Raw genomic sequence first — 17025 nt, 5'->3', positions numbered from 1 at the left:
AAGATAGTGGTGGAGAATATTGGAATGAAGGGATACCACAATGGTGAAGATAGACATATTTTGTGTATGAGAAGGGGAGGAATATCAATAATGCTAAGAGAAAACAAACATGGGAAAAAAAATAGCTGTGTGGTTTGGGCTTCATGTTTTCAAACGAAATAATGGTTGGAATTAGAAAAGTGTTATTTGTGTCTGCCTCAATATGAATGAATAGGCCAATTATATAAGGGCAATCAAACACTTCAGGATTAAAGTTGAATTATTTCACCCTCATTGTAGGTGGCATCTATCTAGGATCAAAGAGAGATTCTTGGCTGGGAGGGCACGGTGGCTCATGCCTGTAATCCCAGCACTTTGGGAGGCTGAGGCGGGTGGATCACGAGGTTAGGAGATCGAGACCTTCCTGGCTAACACAGTGAAACCCCGTCTCTACTAAAAATACAAAAATTAGCCGGGCGTGGTGGCGGGCGCCTGTAGTCCCAGCTACTCGGGAGGCTGAGGCAGAAGAATGGCGTGAACCCGGGAGGCGGAGCTTGCAGTGAGCCGAGATCTCGCCACTGCACTCCAGCCTGGGCAACAGAGCGAGACTCCGTCTCAGAAAAAAAAAAGATTCTCTTTTTTCTGCACATTAAAAAAACAAAACCAAAGTAGTCTGTAAACTGCGATAGTTGAGTATATGTTGGCTTATACATTTGTTGTTTATACATTTGTGATAGTTGGTTTATACATTTGCTAAATTTCATCATAGTATACCATTAAAAGCAGTACTTGTTATATGTAAATTCTATCTAAATAAAGTTGAATTAAAAATGGGAATGTGTTCCTACAGCAAGTAATGAGTTCGTGTCACTGGAGGTATCTGAGCAGAGGTTCAGTAACCACTTGTCAGGATGTTTATAGTAGGGCTTCGCACATCAGAGAGGAGATTGACCTGATGACCTCAACATTCCTTCTACCCAGAGATTCCATGAGTCACAGTTGCTGTTGTGCCAGCACAGGTGTTGCCATTTTATGTAGAATGCTTTATTAATATATTTGATCTGAAACATTTTAAACTGTCATGATTTTATAATGTATTAAGATATACAGGTGTAAAGCACAGAACAGTGATTTCATTCACCGTTCCCTACTGCATATTACAAATGGAAAGATCTCATAATAGATCAAACCATATTGTAGTCTTTTTCCTGAAACATAACAGTTTGTATTTATTGGACCAAGGGCATTTTACTCCTAAGATAAATGTGCCTGATTTAAACTGAATCCTCAAAGAAGGTAAGTTAGGGAGGTGTTTTGTGGTTTGATTTTGTTTGTTTGTTTTTTCCATCAAATCCAACATGACATGTAAATGCTTATTTGGATTTTTTTTTCTGGAAAGTGGATTCATTTGGAGAATAATATGTTTGTATGTTTGAGTGAATTTTAGCGTGAGATGCTTTTTGCTGTAAAGTTGCCACCCTTTTATTACCTAATAATTAAGACCCCCTCTTTTTTATGAAAGTTAATTTGTCCTTTCGACATGGCTTATCAGATGCTATTAATGAACCACTATTAAGACGACAAGGCTGCAGTACCCAGGGCCCTGATTACAGGAATTAAAATAGTGTGTGTTGGCTCCCTGCTGCTCCCCAGCAGGACCGCTCACTCATAATTCCTTTGCATCTAGTCTCAGCAGGAGAAGATTGACAGCATTGCAGACCATGTCAACAGTGCCGCTGTGAATGTTGAAGAGGGAACCAAAAACTTGGGGAAGGTAAGATTCTGCTCCTGCTGACAAATCAATGGTACTCTGGCTCCCAGGAATCTCTAGTATTAACCCAATTGATCTGCTCTCTTCAATGTTGAGGGAACCAGCAATTAAGGAAATAAGGAAGAAATGACACATAGGTAGTGCAAGAAATCAATGTTGTAATATTCTACTCTAAGATTCATTCTATCAGGAGAGGAATTTCTTCAAAGAGAGAATAAACTGTAGCTCTGCTATAAGGCATTTGGTATTACCAGGGAATATTTGCAGAGGGTAGAAGTGTAAGTATGTGACAGCACACATGGAGTAGGACCATCTATTTTCCATAGGATGTTGCTTTTAACCCCAGGCACACAGCACAGAATAATCTCTGTGCAACATAAAAGCATTGGGTGAAATCTGTGGCTGCGGAAACAGTTTAAATAAGCCAGCTAGATAGTTAGTGAATTGATTGTTTTGCAAGTAAAATCAATTTGTAGCAGTCCACTCTTTGTAGCTCAGCTCTCTAAGTTCTGAGATCTGGAGCAATTGCAGTACCTGTGGAATACTTTCTTTTCCCCCCTACAAGTACAGTCTCTAAGGTTAATTATGTACCAAGAGTTAAAGAGGCATTGCCAGGAGTAATGAGAGGAAAACGCACATCACCACAGGCAGATATTCTCAACTCAATTTCTAAATTGAATTTTTTTTTTTTTTTTTTTTTTTTACAGGCTGCAAAATACAAGTTGGCAGCTCTGCCTGTGGCAGGTGCACTCATCGGAGGAATGGTAGGGGGTCCTATTGGCCTCCTTGCAGGCTTCAAAGTGGCAGGAATTGCAGCTGCACTTGGTGGTGGGGTGTTGGGCTTCACAGGTGGAAAATTGATACAAAGAAAGAAACAGAAAATGATGGAGAAGCTCACTTCCAGCTGTCCAGATCTTCCCAGCCAAACTGACAAGAAATGCAGTTAAAAACCAAACTTCAGTATTATTGGTGCCAACATGTCTATCCTAATGAGGACCTTTGCTGCTGTTGGACACTCCGTCACCTTTTGGAACACAAGTATATCACGATAGTGGCTACTGATGTTCAAGTGGGATTGAAGTGTGATAAATGGATATATTTTGTTGTTTGCTGGGGTGTTCATGGAGATGTTAGAGATTGAGACCCTGGGCTGAGGGTGTATAATGTATGTCAGGTAAAGTTTGAAGACTGCCAAGGAGCAGATTTTCTCCCTGGAAATGTGAAAACTGAACCTATAACTCTGATAAGGACTTGAGATGTGTAAAAACGTTGGGTTATGGAAGACTAGTTTCTTCCATAACCCTGAATTGGAGACCTTAAGGCTGAGTGTAGATTATTGAGGTTTGTTAGCAAGGAAAAGAATAAGAGTTCAGAAGCCTTTGTTATCAGCGAAATCAGGGCCTAGTGAGGAGCACAGGTGGACTACATAATGGAGTCCATTGGCGAACCCTATTGCAGTTTGGTCCAACTATATTTTCTGGTGAAGGAAATTAATGATGTAAGAAAATGAAAGAGGCTCAACTTCTCTTCCAAAAATCTTCTGGCTTCTGAACTCTTCCTCTGCACAGAATTTCAAGTGGTAGGAGACTTATTAAGCCAGTCACCAAGCTTAGTCTGTCAGCCTGTCTCCTAACACCTCAAAGATCTTGTGCCCTGTGCCATCCCTCCCTTGTAATTATGAAAAGTTCTTTGGTTTCTGGGATGAATTCTACCCATGTATAATGAGGAATTCTCTCATAACCTTTTTTGTCTTGTCTGTCATCTCTGTGCATCCCTTCCTGTAACCTCTAGGTAAAAAGAGAAGAAAAAAATTTCCAGATATTTTCAACATTGTTAGAGTTTTGGCTAAAATGAACAAGGAGAAAAAACCACCAAGAACATTTCCTGGGGCATGTTCCAGTTTTGAGGGGTGATATATCTGCCAGATAGGGGGTATCTGACCCAGTCTTCTTTTCAGCTGGTCTCTAGGGGCAGCTGAGAACTCGCTTGCTACCTCACTTCTGTTACTACCATCCTTTTCCCCAGACTTTTTATCTCTTATGCATCCCTTTGCTTTCTATAGCTGGTGTTTCTTCCCCAAAATGGCTTTCCCATGCTTACCTTTCTCACATTCTAGACAATGATAGACAAAGACCCATGCAAGACTCAGACCCAGGGAAGGGTGTGGTGCTAATCTCAACACCTGACATTCACAGCGAGCATGGTCCAGCCCAACCGCATGTCTATCTCAAACTGCAGAAAGGCTTTAAATTTGGAAAAAAAGAATTTAAGATTACAAGCAGCTCCCCTCTGTACCCCCAACTCATTTGAAATAGGAGGAATCACCTTTTGCCTTACTTACTCTTTTTTCTGAGCACAGGGATGGGCACCTGCACCTCAGAAGATGTGAGCTGTCTCTCTGCCAGGAGCTAAGGTTCATTAGGGGATTGGATGGTTTATCACTTCTTTCTTTCTGAGTTTACTTTTAGTAACTTTTATTGATGGCTCCCTTTCATGTCCCTGTCTAAAGAGACTTTCTCTTTCATACTTCTTGAATCTCATCAATGAAATCCAGTGAAACAGCACCATTTCTTAGTATCATTAAATAACTAGAAAGTATCAAATATTGCTGTCTGCTGCTTTATATCATTAACATATTAATAATACCAAGAAGGAAATACTTTGAATAAGTGTCAGATTCTGATCCAGTATTGGACACCTGTGAGGCTGGGATAATTTCTTTTGAATTACACCTCTTCTCTAGTTTCTGGACCTTGCTCTGTCCCTTTAACACAGGGTGGTCAAACCTGAATGAGGATCAGAACTCACCCCAGGCACTTACTAAAGCAAGATTCCTAAACCTCAGTTCCAGGGGTAATTCTGACATCACCAGTCCAGCATAGTCAGCTGAAATTATAAATCTAAGATACAGTTACATCAAGATTCTGCTGTGTCATTTAATTCTGAAACTCCCAGTATTCTACCCTTCTTCATCACTGCGTATTACCCCACTCTTCCATCCCAAATTGGCTATCCTTTCAGCCCACCAACTTAGCGGCAGCACTAGGGATTCATTATAAGGTAAATCTGGTTTACATAAAGACCTGAAGGAGGCCTGTATTTGAAGCTCACACTTTGTGTTGGTATCTCTCATTTTTACTGAGCCAGTGTGGAATACCACTGTATGTACTCATGTAAGCCCTTGACTTTTACTGCTCATCAGGATTGGAATATTACTCTAGCAGTCTTCACACATAGGCAAGTTATAGTCCTTTTAAAAAGTATCTCATTTTCTATAATGGAACCTAATAGCCAACTTTTTCATAGAAATTGCTAGAAGAGTTTGATCAACTATAAACGATAAAGTGTTTATAAGCATAGTCAGTATGACACAGAAACCAACCTTAAAATTGAATTTAATGTTTTATCATATCAGATTAAATATTTTCTCCAATTCATGTCTTATTTTTACTGCAACAAGTTAGAAAGTGGGAACACTTTGATTAATGTCTTAAAATTTGTGGGCCCTCATTTGGATAAAGGCAGCAATCCTAAGGACTTTTTTTTTTTTTTTAACATAATCTGAGAATTTCTCTGTAGAGCAGAGACTTTCAAACCTTTTGGCTGTAACCCACAGTAAAAAACGCATTTATATCAAACCTTAGAATATGCTTAATGAACAATACTTACCATTCTGATGCTTTTTATTGTTTTTAGTTTTTAAAATATGCCAGTTGCAACCCACTAAATCGATATCTACCAATGGGTTGCAACCCTTAGCTTGAAAAAAACACCCTCACAGAGGAACTGGTATTTCTTGAATACCTTCTGTTTGCCAGGCACTTCACCAGGCATCTTACAAGTAAGGAAACGGCCTCAGAGAAAATAATTTGCAGAGATTTACTCAACTACAAAGGGGTGAAGCCAGGAATGTTAACTAGGTCTGTTGAGCTACAAAAACTGTTTTATGTCTCAGACTATACAGCCTCTTTACAACACTGAGATGGGGGTCGGGGGCAGGGGCTCATGCCTGCAATCCCAGCACTTTGGGAGGCAGAGGCCAGAGGATCACTTGAGCCCAGGAGTTTGAGACCAGCCTGGGCAACATAATGAGACTTTGTCTGTATGAAAAAAATTAAGAATTAGCTGGGTGTGGCATAGCACACACCTGTGGTCCCAGCTACATGGGAAGCTGAAGTGGGAGGATCACTTGAACTCAGGAGCAGCCTTGGTGACAGAACAAGACCCTGCCTCAAAAAAAATAAAAAATAAAAAGGTGGGTCATCCATTCTGCTTTACCAAACAGGCTTTGAAATGACACATTCCATTCATTTGCATCTTTTTAAAAAACTTCTGATTCCTTACTGAGTGTCCAGCAGCCTCAAAGTTTTTAATGGTAGCTGATGCAGACATAAACAGTGCTCAATTTGGCCCTTAAACTATAAAATCAAGAAACAGTATCTCAATCCCATCCACCTGCCTGCAAGTTTTCTTAATGTTCACTGGTTATAACCATTGTTTAAACAGTGCTTTTTGTGTAATTTAAAAATAAACTTTAATGCTTTTTAAAACAAATTTATAATTCATAGATCAAATAATTCATAGATCAAGGATATCCTTTTGGATATCCTTGGGAAATCATGTACTTACTGTAGTGATGCTAGTGTTAATATTACTTAGACCAATTTTGAAACTGTTCTTTCAGAATTGCCTCCAAAGACATTTTGCAGATCATCCCAGAAAAGGGGGTATGATGGTGCTGTGTAGAACTGACCAGAGTTCCTGGAGGATTTTGAGGTTATACTGAAACTGAGTGCTGTACAGGGAGAATTGCATGAGTCCAAAAACCTCCTTCTGTGGGCTGCCTGCCTTCTTGCCCTCCCTTAAGTGCTCTAAGATTTTTGTACAGGATTGAGAATCAAATACTGGTAACATCAATCACAAGAAGTTGAGGAAACCTGTAATATAACTAGATAATATAGAACCTTTTTCTTCCATTAGAGTGCAGAAACCAAACCATGCTTTGTGTTAACCTTAAATATGAAAGGTATTTCTCAGGGTCCCCTTTGTCCTTCGTTGCTGCCATAAGAAATCTTAGAAGGAAGCATGAAGAAAAGCCTGGGGGGAAAGTTCTCCTCGGAAATGAGGTGGGTTTTTTTGTTATAAAGTAGAATGTGGCTGTGGTTCACAGGTACTTAACGAATGTTAGATAATGTTCTTAAGTAATCAGAGGCCTAATAAAAGGTAGGGGAGTTTCTCTTCTAGCCTAAATTAATGTTTTATTGTTTTTAAATTAATACTTTATTGTTTTTAACAGGTGGTTCTCACAATTTACATTCATTAATTTGATGCCCTTTTACAAAGAAACTTCTTAGGTATTATAAACCATAAATGTAAAGGATCCACATGGTATGTATCCACGTTGCTACTTTCAAATAGAAATGGGAGATAAGAAATACACCTGTGCAATATTAAATTGAAAAAATCCCATAAAAAGTGTCAAAGGCAAATGATTTGCTCCAGATCACAAAACTAGTTAGCACAAGAGCTAGGATTATAACCAGGGTCTAAGAAAAAAAATCCTGAAGGTAATTTAACTGAGTGTTATGCCATATCAAGTTACCTGCTAAGGCTCGTGGTCTTTCAGACTAGCTTTAACATTCCAAATCAGGCAATAGCTACAATGGAAAGATAATTGGATGGGGAATCCTGAGATCAGAGTCCTAGCTTGGCTTTGTCTCTTGTAGCAAGATTTTTAAAATCAGGGGCAGCTGTCTTCTCCCATCCCAGCCATGAATCTTCCAACCTTAGTGGTCACCAGCTTGACTCCATTCCTTATATCAAGCCTCGTCCTGTCAATTCTCCCTTAAATGTTAGTTGCATTCATTTCTAAATATATCCATGGCCATCACTCTAGTAAAAGACTATTACCTCACACCCCGCACTTGATCTTCCCCCAACTTTAAGTGGCTCAGTTCCTCATATCACTGCCACAAGAATTAACAACCATGTCCATCTTTCATTTTTCTGCTGAAAGATTTTCAGTGGTTCCCACTGAATACCAAATAAAGCTTGAATCCATTAGATTGGCATTCACAGCCTTCTATGTTCTGGCCCCAGCTTTATTTCTTGAAACTCACTACTCACCATCTGACAATGCCACTAAAAATCCACAAGAGTGATTTTAAGGTTTTTCTATGGTGAAGGTTCAAACTGGTAATAACCCATGTTTACATTTTTCTGGTCTAAAATAATTTCTATATTACTTTATAATAGTCAGCTGGGGTTTATTTAAGCTCTTGGACAAGCCTAAAACTTGTATCCTGAAGAAAATATTTTTTTCCACCAGAAGAAATTGCATTCAGTTTCTCAACCTTCAAAACAATGTCAGTGTTGTCACCTGTGCATTTGATAGCCAAAGCACAAGTATTCTTCAGGAGCATAAATACTCCAGCCTTGAATGGACCATTGTCCAGCTCCTGTGAAAAACTTAATATTTGAGAAAGACATTCAATGGTACGTGTTTTCTATACACTTCACAAGTAGTTGAGATTTTCTTGTATTAAGGTTAATCACTAAAAAGGTGTTTACTTGGGTTTCATTAACTAAACCCCCTAAAGATGTTTTCCATTTTATTGTTAAACACTTGGTGTTAGCAAGGGTCAGCATGAGAAAAGGCCCAATGGCAAGAATTTCTGCAAATTCTGTAAAGCTTACTGAATTCATTTGTCATTTATTATATTGCTGAGTGGTGCTTGAATAAGGAAACATGCAATAAATTTACTTACTTAACCAACATTTAACTGAAGGCCTGTTGTGTGTTGAGTGCTGGGGCTATACATAGAAAAATACTAGACCTATAGAATCTACCCCTGTAAACCATTCAGGCTAATGAATTCAGATACCTAAAGCAAGTAAATCACAGTAAAACCTGGTAAGTGCCCTAAGAGAGGAATCAACAAAGTAATACAAGGGCACACAGAGTGGAGGGGCCAAATTCTGCTTGGAAAAGAAGGGGCAGGCTTTGTGGAACATGTGGTATTTGAGCAGTATCTAAAGAAGAATATGCCTGATTGAAGACGGAGTTATGGACAAAGGGCTCAAAACATAACATGGTGGGCTCACAGAAAACTAAGAAATTAAATGCACCCGAGTGATGAAGCTGGTTGGATGGAAATACAGACTAGGATGTGATCTATTTAAAATTTAATACTTCTTTGTTTATAGGAATTGATGTATTGCTTTGTGTCAGATAAGACTATTACTCCTCTGAGTTCCTCATTTTGCCTTCTTGCCAGGGAAGTTAGTATTAAACCTCACATTTGGTGTAGTTCTTGGTATACTTGGCATATTTGCCTTCCTTTCCCACAGGTTGTGCTTTCTTCCCTCTCTGCTTGAGATCATCTGCTTAACACTGAATGCCCTCTTTGTTCTTGTTCTAATAGTCATTCCATATTTATTGAAAACCCACTGAGAAAACAGTCATGAAATTTACTTACTAGTTTCTAAGTCCTTCACAATCGTTTTCCATCTCTACATGAATATTTCTTGACCACTGCAATTCAGTGGCTCCAGTTTTCACTTATGGTTAATTCTGCAACGTTCTCGAACTTCAGAGGGGTAAAATTCTTTCACTGGTGGTGGTGTGATCTCCCCAACTAGACTGTAATCTGCTTTCAGGACAGGGATCACATTAGCTTTGAGTACTTCTTGCAATGAAACACAGTGATGAGAAGGAAAAAAGAAACTACATTCCTGTTAGTGATTGTTAGATGATGAGTGATGAGGTAATAGCATGTGAGTTCTGCTCTCTTTTGGGGACACGTATTAAAATATGAAATAGCTTTCTAAGACATATCAAATCCTTACTTAGTACCCACTTTTGTATATTAACAGGAATGAATGATGCGACAGAAGAAATCCGGACAACAACTCCAGGACTTGGAAATCATGAATTTAAATTTTCAGAATTTGCAGGTGAAGATATGTCTATCTCTTTTCCCAATTAAAAGTCATGACTTGGAAGAGAGAGGATATAGGACATGAATCACTGAAGAAATGCTGTGGGAAAATTCGGACTGACTTATCTTCTGCCCTACCTTAGGATTGCTAGGTCAGAATTGCAGGAATCCAAGAAGTATTGATAGTCTGACAGACTAGTATTGAAACAGGATGCAGCAGCAGGAATTTAATGGCCGTGTCAAGCAAGCAGGTATTGGCATTGGGCAAGGGCGGGGCTGAAGAGGTAAACATTTGACAGGATTTGAACCCGGGTCTCGAATGCTAAGGTTCATATACTTATTCCAACAAACGGCCACTCAATTAGCTTATAGGAATGAAAAGGAATCAAGTGGCATTAATAGTTCTCCATAGTTCCCTTTCTGTCCTCTATAGGTTTTAATGTTCATAACAGGTTGCTGCCACTTATCAGGGTACACTGGGGGTCAACAATTCAGGACGTCCTTAACTCTTCCTCCTTCCTACCTTGACACCTTGCTATCTCACAGGGTGGTTATGAGGATTAAAAGACTAAATTCATGTTCAGTGCCTGGAATAGTGCCTGGCTCCTACTAACTGTGCAAATGTTAGTTGCTATTACTAATTGTTACTATTTTTTCCCACAGTTTAAAGGAAATGCACATTAATTTAAAAAAGGTATCATGTACCTACAAGACTAGTGTTAGGGAGACACCTAAAATGAGTAGAGACTTGAGAAATATACTCAGAATCCTTAAAATGATTTTTTCAAAAGGCTTTATTAAGAAGACAGTTCAAAGATGACAGATGCCTGTTAGAAAGTGCATCTTTTTCATCTTTATTAAGAATGATATCCAAACATGAAAATATATAAGATCCGGTTAAGAGCAGGGTGATCATACATCCCAGTTTGTCTGGGACAGCCTTGATTTACATCTGTTGTCCTGGTGAAATTATTACTAATGCTCCCTTTTCATCTCAATGTCCTGGTTTGGATGAAAAAAATTACATGGTCACCTTAGTAATAAGGGCAATGAAAATAAATGTGGCGTTATCAAAAAACAGAGCATCTATATTCTAAAAGAATTGATCATTTCTAGGCTTAGATAAAAAACAAAATCCCAACATTAGTGGGAAAGTACACATGCAAGTTAAATTACTACCAGTAATATGAAAAACAAGAAAATAGAAAATGTTCCAGAACACTGAGCTTGGGCAAAAGGCTAAATTTAAGGGGTAAAAGCTGGATTCCAGGAGCCACAGACCAGGAAATTTACCTTTGAATCCTGGAAAATTTCTGAAATGGACAGTGTTTTAAATCAGAAAGCCGTGCTCATTCTGAAGTCAGAATTGATCACTCAGAATTGATGACCTGTTCTATAATCCTTGCTGTGTGCATAGCCAGGAATGCCATGTTCTATTCCCCTTCCTGGGCAGTAGGTAGGGCAAGAAAACAAGGCATCAGGATTCTAATATTGATCTAATCCTATGTAGGAAGTTTATGCAGGGCACCAGGACAGTAGGCATGTGGTTTCCTCCCTGGTAGCCATGGCAATAAGTAAAACACATGGGACATGTTGTTATTACCGGAAAGGACTAGAGCTGTGAGAAAAAAACAGGTCAGCAATACCTAACAATACTTTTATTACAGTAAGATAATAGAATAATGACAGTCTTTATTAATAACAATTCTCCTGGAGAAGAGCCTGATGTGCTTAGAAAAGTATAACTCTTTCTATTCTGAGCAAGAAAGCACTTCCTCTAGGAAGGCTCCCAATTCCCAAGGCTGTACACACCTCCACGTTCTCTGCGACTAACTCACATCCTAGCACCTACAACATTCCATTATTTACACATCTATTTTGCTCCTTCACTCGACTTTCAGCTCCTTGATGGTAGGTACAGTCTCCTTACTGTTAGATCTGTGGCCTGGAAACAGTAGATAATGCTTGCTGAATGGCAGATGAGTGGTGTTTTGAAAACCACAACAGGGATATTTTGTCAACTCAAGTCCATGAGGCCAAGCTAGGGGTCAGGTTTACCTCACAGCAAATGTGGAGTTCAGAAATTTTCCAGCACCTCTGCGGGACTCTGCATTACCCAAGAGGGTATTCAAGTGTTATTCTGATAGTTAGGTATCTCTGGGTTGGTGTGCACTGTAAGATTTTAATCTCTTCTAGACAAAGACTCTTAGGACCCCAAAGCCGGATTCGGATACAGGATTAAAGGTGACTAGATTCACCTAAACACGTAGTTGTGATGGACAGAATCATCAGATAATTGAGATCTGCAGATTAACCAGTAGAGCTCATTCCACTTATGGTGATGCTTTCTTGTTCTTTATTCATTTGCTCACATACTTATTATTTAATTTGGCTTTTTTTTTCCATCAGAGATTTCCTGAGTACCTTCAGTGTCGCAAGTGCTGGGATTACAAAGATAGAGGAGTTCGTGCTTTCAGGGCATTCACACAGTGATAAGGAAGAGAGATACGTGTACTTCTAACTCTGAATTAGACTGGGTACTCTAAAATCCATAAAGGACTGTGGGATCACAGGGAGTGACAAGTGTTATTAGGCACTAAGGATGAATAGCAGGAATTTACTAAGCAGGGTTGGGGGAAGGGGTATTTTAGAGAAGCAATTTGTAAGCTGCACTGTTCCTCTTCTGGTGACTCCAAAACCTATTGTTTAAGGGCAGGCCAGCCTTTCCCCAATGTGTTCTTCAAGAGGGAACTTGGATGCTTCAATGAAAGGCTGGGTTTGAGTGATCACATGGATTCATATAGCTTCCCATTCTGATTCGGTACAATTAAATTACCTGGGAAATAACTTTAAATCTGAAAAAGCTAGCAACTGTGGTCATCTAGATTCTGAGTAAAGGGTTTACAATATGTTATTTATAACAAAGTGAATTAGTAAAAAGTCTCAAATATAGAAATATTTTATAAATATAATTTTATTACTTGGAAATACATACAAAAATTCAAACACAGCTAAAAAACAGTTGCTAAGCAGAGGTCCTATCTAACCTGGTTTAATGAACATAAAGTTATTATCAGCATAAAACTTGAGTCCTGAAATTGTCTTCAGAGTCTTTAAATAATGGGTTTAAAAACAGATAACTGTTTTGTTCTTTACACCTATTTAAATCTTTCCCCCAAATAGAGTACTAACATTTGTTTGGTTCATGAGGTTTTATTTTAGAAAAATAGCTAAAGCTATTAGCTAATTATTTGAAAACTGCAATACATTTGCTCCATTTCCAGTCTTCCGTCACCTTACATTCTCCATGGTTTCTCAAAAATTCCCAATAGTTGTTAATAGAAAGCATTTGCAACCTCCAGCAGCTCTCTAGGATACAGAAGTGTGGGTCTAACAACCTTGAAATCATTTAAGGTGACAATAATTTTTTTTTTTTACTTTTCATTTTTGCAATTTCATGTCATTTTGTTTTGGTCCAGCCATATCTCCTTGTCGGAGAAAAAAAACTGAGTTATTCTGTTCTTCCTGACTGTCAATCCATTACACTACTTTATCCATTCTTTTTGCCCTCGGGTTTAAAAAAGAAAAAAAAAAGCCTTCTTGACAACCTTAGCATTTTCTATAAATTTAAGCTTATTGTGAGCTTGAACATTTCAAACACTTCTATATTTCACTCTCCTCCCTGTAGCTTTTGTCATGCCAGTTTTCCCTTCTTTTGCAAATGATCTTTGACAACCTGGCTTCATCAGAGAGCTCTGAGATGCTTTAGATGCCCATTCTCTATCTTATTGGCTAGGTTCTTTTAACTTAAAGAAAAAAGATAATTTGTAGAATGTCATCTAAAAGTTTTCATCCTTTTATGGTCCTCCTCACAATTTGAAAAACTGGAAGAGGTAGCTGGCTAAGAAGCAGAAAGGCCTCCTTTTGGTTTTGGGGACTCAACCGTGTTCTTCAGTCTGGTCTTACATCCTCTCTTCCCAGCTGAGAAGCCTGAGGCCCCAAGTAGATTAGATAAACCAGGGAAGACTTCTACCTGAAATGGTCTGATTCACGGTTCAGAGGGGAACAAGTCTAATTTTGAGACTTGCTTCCACAGTATTCTTTCTCAAACTTTAAAGTGAACATACTTCCCTGCTTGCAATCTGTTGATGGATCTCTGCTGCCTACAATATATACTACAAACCCCTTAGTCTGGCACACAAGACCGTGTGACCAGCTCCCATTTCTTTTTCTAGCTTCCCCAACCCCAAATGCCTTACTAAAAGAACTTTTTTCTCTAATGCATTAGGCTGTTTCATACCTTTGCTCAGATTATTCCCTCTCAGCCAGATCCCTACCTCCTGAGAACACCTTATTCATCTTTTAAAAGCTCAAAATAAAAATAATGTCCTCAAATCTCTGCAATTGAGTGCTCCTTTATGCCCTCTTTAACCTTTATTTTCTTCTGTCTTTACATCTATAACACGTTACAGTCATTGTTTACATATCCATCTGCCTGACTAGACTGTAAACAACTCTAGGGCAGAAATAATGCTTTATTCAGCTTTACATCTTTCATAATATACTACAGCACCAAAAAAGTTGCACTGAATAAATGTCAGACTGAAATCTGCTTCCCTGTGACTTCCTCAAATCCTAGTTCAAGCCCTGGGATCCAGATAGACAATGCCAGCCCTTCAAATATCTAAAGACTGTCCCAGTCCAAGTCTTCTCCAAGCAAAACAGCCTTAACATCCATGTTTTAAAAACTTTTTATCCAGGCTGTCCTTTCATGGAGTGCACTTGAGCTTAGTGACTTTTTATAAAATTAGGCACCAAGTCCTAATGAGTGCTGAGCCCCTCAGGGTAAAAAAGTAACCAAGGTCACTTTGCTTCTCATTCATTAAACAAACGCCTGATGGTGACTACTAACTGTCCAGAAATTCTAGGCACTAGTGATATAGACATTAAATTTAGTTTCCTTGTCCTCAATGACTTCACAGTCCAGAGAAGACAATGATAGTGGCAGGGCTAGAGCCTAGGCCCAATATGCATGAATGCTAAATAATACTTTCTCAAATCACCTCCCTTTTTAACAGCCACTTTATCATCTTTTAGAGCATACTGAACACGTACTCCTTGAGGCCTTTTTCATAATAACTACTCTCAAGCCAGCTCTCTGCACAACCTAACCCTTGAATTGTATCTTTTGTTGATTATTTTTTCAAACCCAATTATAGGATTACTATATTATTCCAGTTGATTGCATGTGCTGCTTTTGGTCCTGTGTGCTATCTTGTTGAATGTTTGTGAATTTCCATGCTGACCCTCACAGATCTGGTCCATCAATCTAACCTGAAGACCATATAACTCTAACTTCATTCAACTTATTGGTTAAAAGCAATGAGGATAACAGAACTAAGGCCCAACCTCTAGAACGCTCCATCCTGCTTTCTTATTCACAATCTGGTACAATACATTAAATATACCCCTTATCACCTTATTGATATTTATTATTTTGAATAAAACTATGGAAACTATGGATAAATCATGCATAACTAGGAATTATAAGCTGGTTTTTAAAAATAACAATCATTAAATATCCATTATAAATATTAATTTTATTTTAAAAGAATTGGAAGATGCTACATATATTACATACTACATATAATGGCACATGTCAGCCTTTTAAGCTTAAAAATAATCTTTTCCCAAACCGGGATTGATTTATACCCAAGTATAAAATGACCCTTGGCCTATAGCACCAACCCAGGCCCAGAGGAAAAGCCAATTTTGAGAGCCTGTTTGTCCTCTGGCATTGGGCTTCCTGATATGACACTGAGGGTCCTCTCCCTCTGGTTTTATTCCCTGGCAGTATTGAGGCCTGGCACAGGGACCCATCTTACTGTATGCTGCAGGCCTGGGAAATCAGGGAATCTAGAGGGGGTAGGGTCCTCTAACCATTCTATAATGAAAAAAAAGTTAAATATGTTCCTTATTCTGTGTTTTTGATTTATACAACTATAACAAGACTCTACAAGACAGAAGGAGGTTAAAATTACTGAAATACAATTTCTCTGCTGGTTCTTTTCTTTGGAAATTGAAGTCTCATAATAGGAGGAGCCTTAAAAGTCATCTAGTTCTGACTGGTAACCTGTTCCACTGTCACCTCCCTTTCCCAGATTTAGGTATAATTCATTCAAAGTTTTAAATGCCATCCATATGCCACATTTTTAGACAAACACAGAAGCTTAATAATACTTTTCATTTTCTTTTTCTTGGTTCATAAGGACAATTCCTGCCAAATGTTCTCTCGTATGACTCTCCTCCGCTTCAAAGTATGTTTAAGTTACACATTAAGAATCCAAAAAAATACCACTATGGAATTTTCATAAGCAATATCCAACCAATCAGTAAAACACAGTACACAGTGTGAAAATTTTAATTTATTCCCCTCCCAAGTATCCAGAATGTATATCTCTTTAGCTTTGAGAAATGAGATACTGAAAATACCAACAGAATTGATCATATGAAAGAAAGAAAAGCACATACGACACAGGAAACATCCCTAAGTCCTCCCTACCCTAATAGTGCAAGTTAATGGTAAGTTTCTGGCAATGTCACCTTTCACTTGATTTATAAAACTTTTACAGGACAGATTTAAAGTGGAGATAGGCCTCTGATTTTTATTTTTAAATCCTAGCAGGTTTTTTTTTTTTTTTTTTAAGAGGCAACTATATTAAATGACAATGCATTTTGAGTCAGGGAGAAAAAAATTAAAAACCCAAAATTTCTTTCAGTTTATTCAAAATAAAAATACACATAGAATTATGAAAATATAGGTTTACTATTTCCACCACGTAGGTTGATGCTGCTGTTGAAAGGCTTACAAACTGTTTTTCAAGTTTTTAAAGCTCATCTCGATCCCTCAATAGAGTATACCTATATTCACTGGGTGCTAGTTTCTGGAAGGAGCTCTCAGGTGGACTGCTTGCTACATCTTGGGCTTGCTACAAAAGAAAGAATAAAACATTTTTATACCAATATAGTTTATAGTGCTATAATATTTTAATAAGAGTATTCGATGAATGGTAATTCCCCTATAATTATTTGCTTATTAATCAATGAAAGCAACTGTATGCCAAAGCAAGATATTTAAATGTGAAATCTTGCTTTCCTCATTTCAAATGCTCTTACTCAGATTCTCCAGGGCAGGGTTGCCACAGGGCTGTTAACTGTGGGCTTAACATTTGCTGAGGTGTGGTGGAAGGAACCAAAATACCTGACACCTGGGTGCTTTCCTAGACTAGTCTACAGAGGTAGCACAACCCTAGGTTGGCCCAAAACCTTCCCTTT

At 38.4% G+C, this 17025-nt stretch overlaps 2 protein-coding genes across 6 annotated transcripts in view; one reads left to right on the top strand and one right to left on the bottom strand.

Moving 5' to 3' along the window:
• STX17 (syntaxin 17) overlaps positions 1-10267 on the top strand; it is a 70352-nt gene extending 60085 nt beyond the window's left edge. For all 4 annotated transcript variants that reach the window (XM_055271684.2, XM_063636193.1, XM_063636194.1 and 1 more), the window contains 2 exons: positions 1667-1753; positions 2458-10267. In XM_055271684.2, coding sequence (XP_055127659.1) covers positions 1667-1753; positions 2458-2697 — 327 coding nt within the window. In that variant the 3' untranslated portion in view covers positions 2698-10267. The remainder of the gene's footprint in view (positions 1-1666; positions 1754-2457) is intronic.
• A 6178-nt stretch (positions 10268-16445) lies between these two features.
• Positions 16446-17025, bottom strand: part of ERP44 (endoplasmic reticulum protein 44) — a 122145-nt gene continuing 121565 nt past the window's right edge. For both annotated transcript variants that reach the window (XM_055271679.2, XM_055271680.2), the window contains exon 12: positions 16446-16679. In XM_055271679.2, coding sequence (XP_055127654.2) covers positions 16578-16679 — 102 coding nt within the window. In that variant the 3' untranslated portion in view covers positions 16446-16577. The remainder of the gene's footprint in view (positions 16680-17025) is intronic.

The sequence above is a fragment of the Symphalangus syndactylus genome, chromosome 3, assembly GCF_028878055.3.
Source record: "Symphalangus syndactylus isolate Jambi chromosome 3, NHGRI_mSymSyn1-v2.1_pri, whole genome shotgun sequence".
Taxonomy (NCBI): domain Eukaryota; kingdom Metazoa; phylum Chordata; class Mammalia; order Primates; family Hylobatidae; genus Symphalangus; species Symphalangus syndactylus.
This window is presented reverse-complemented; position numbering and strand designations above follow the sequence as displayed.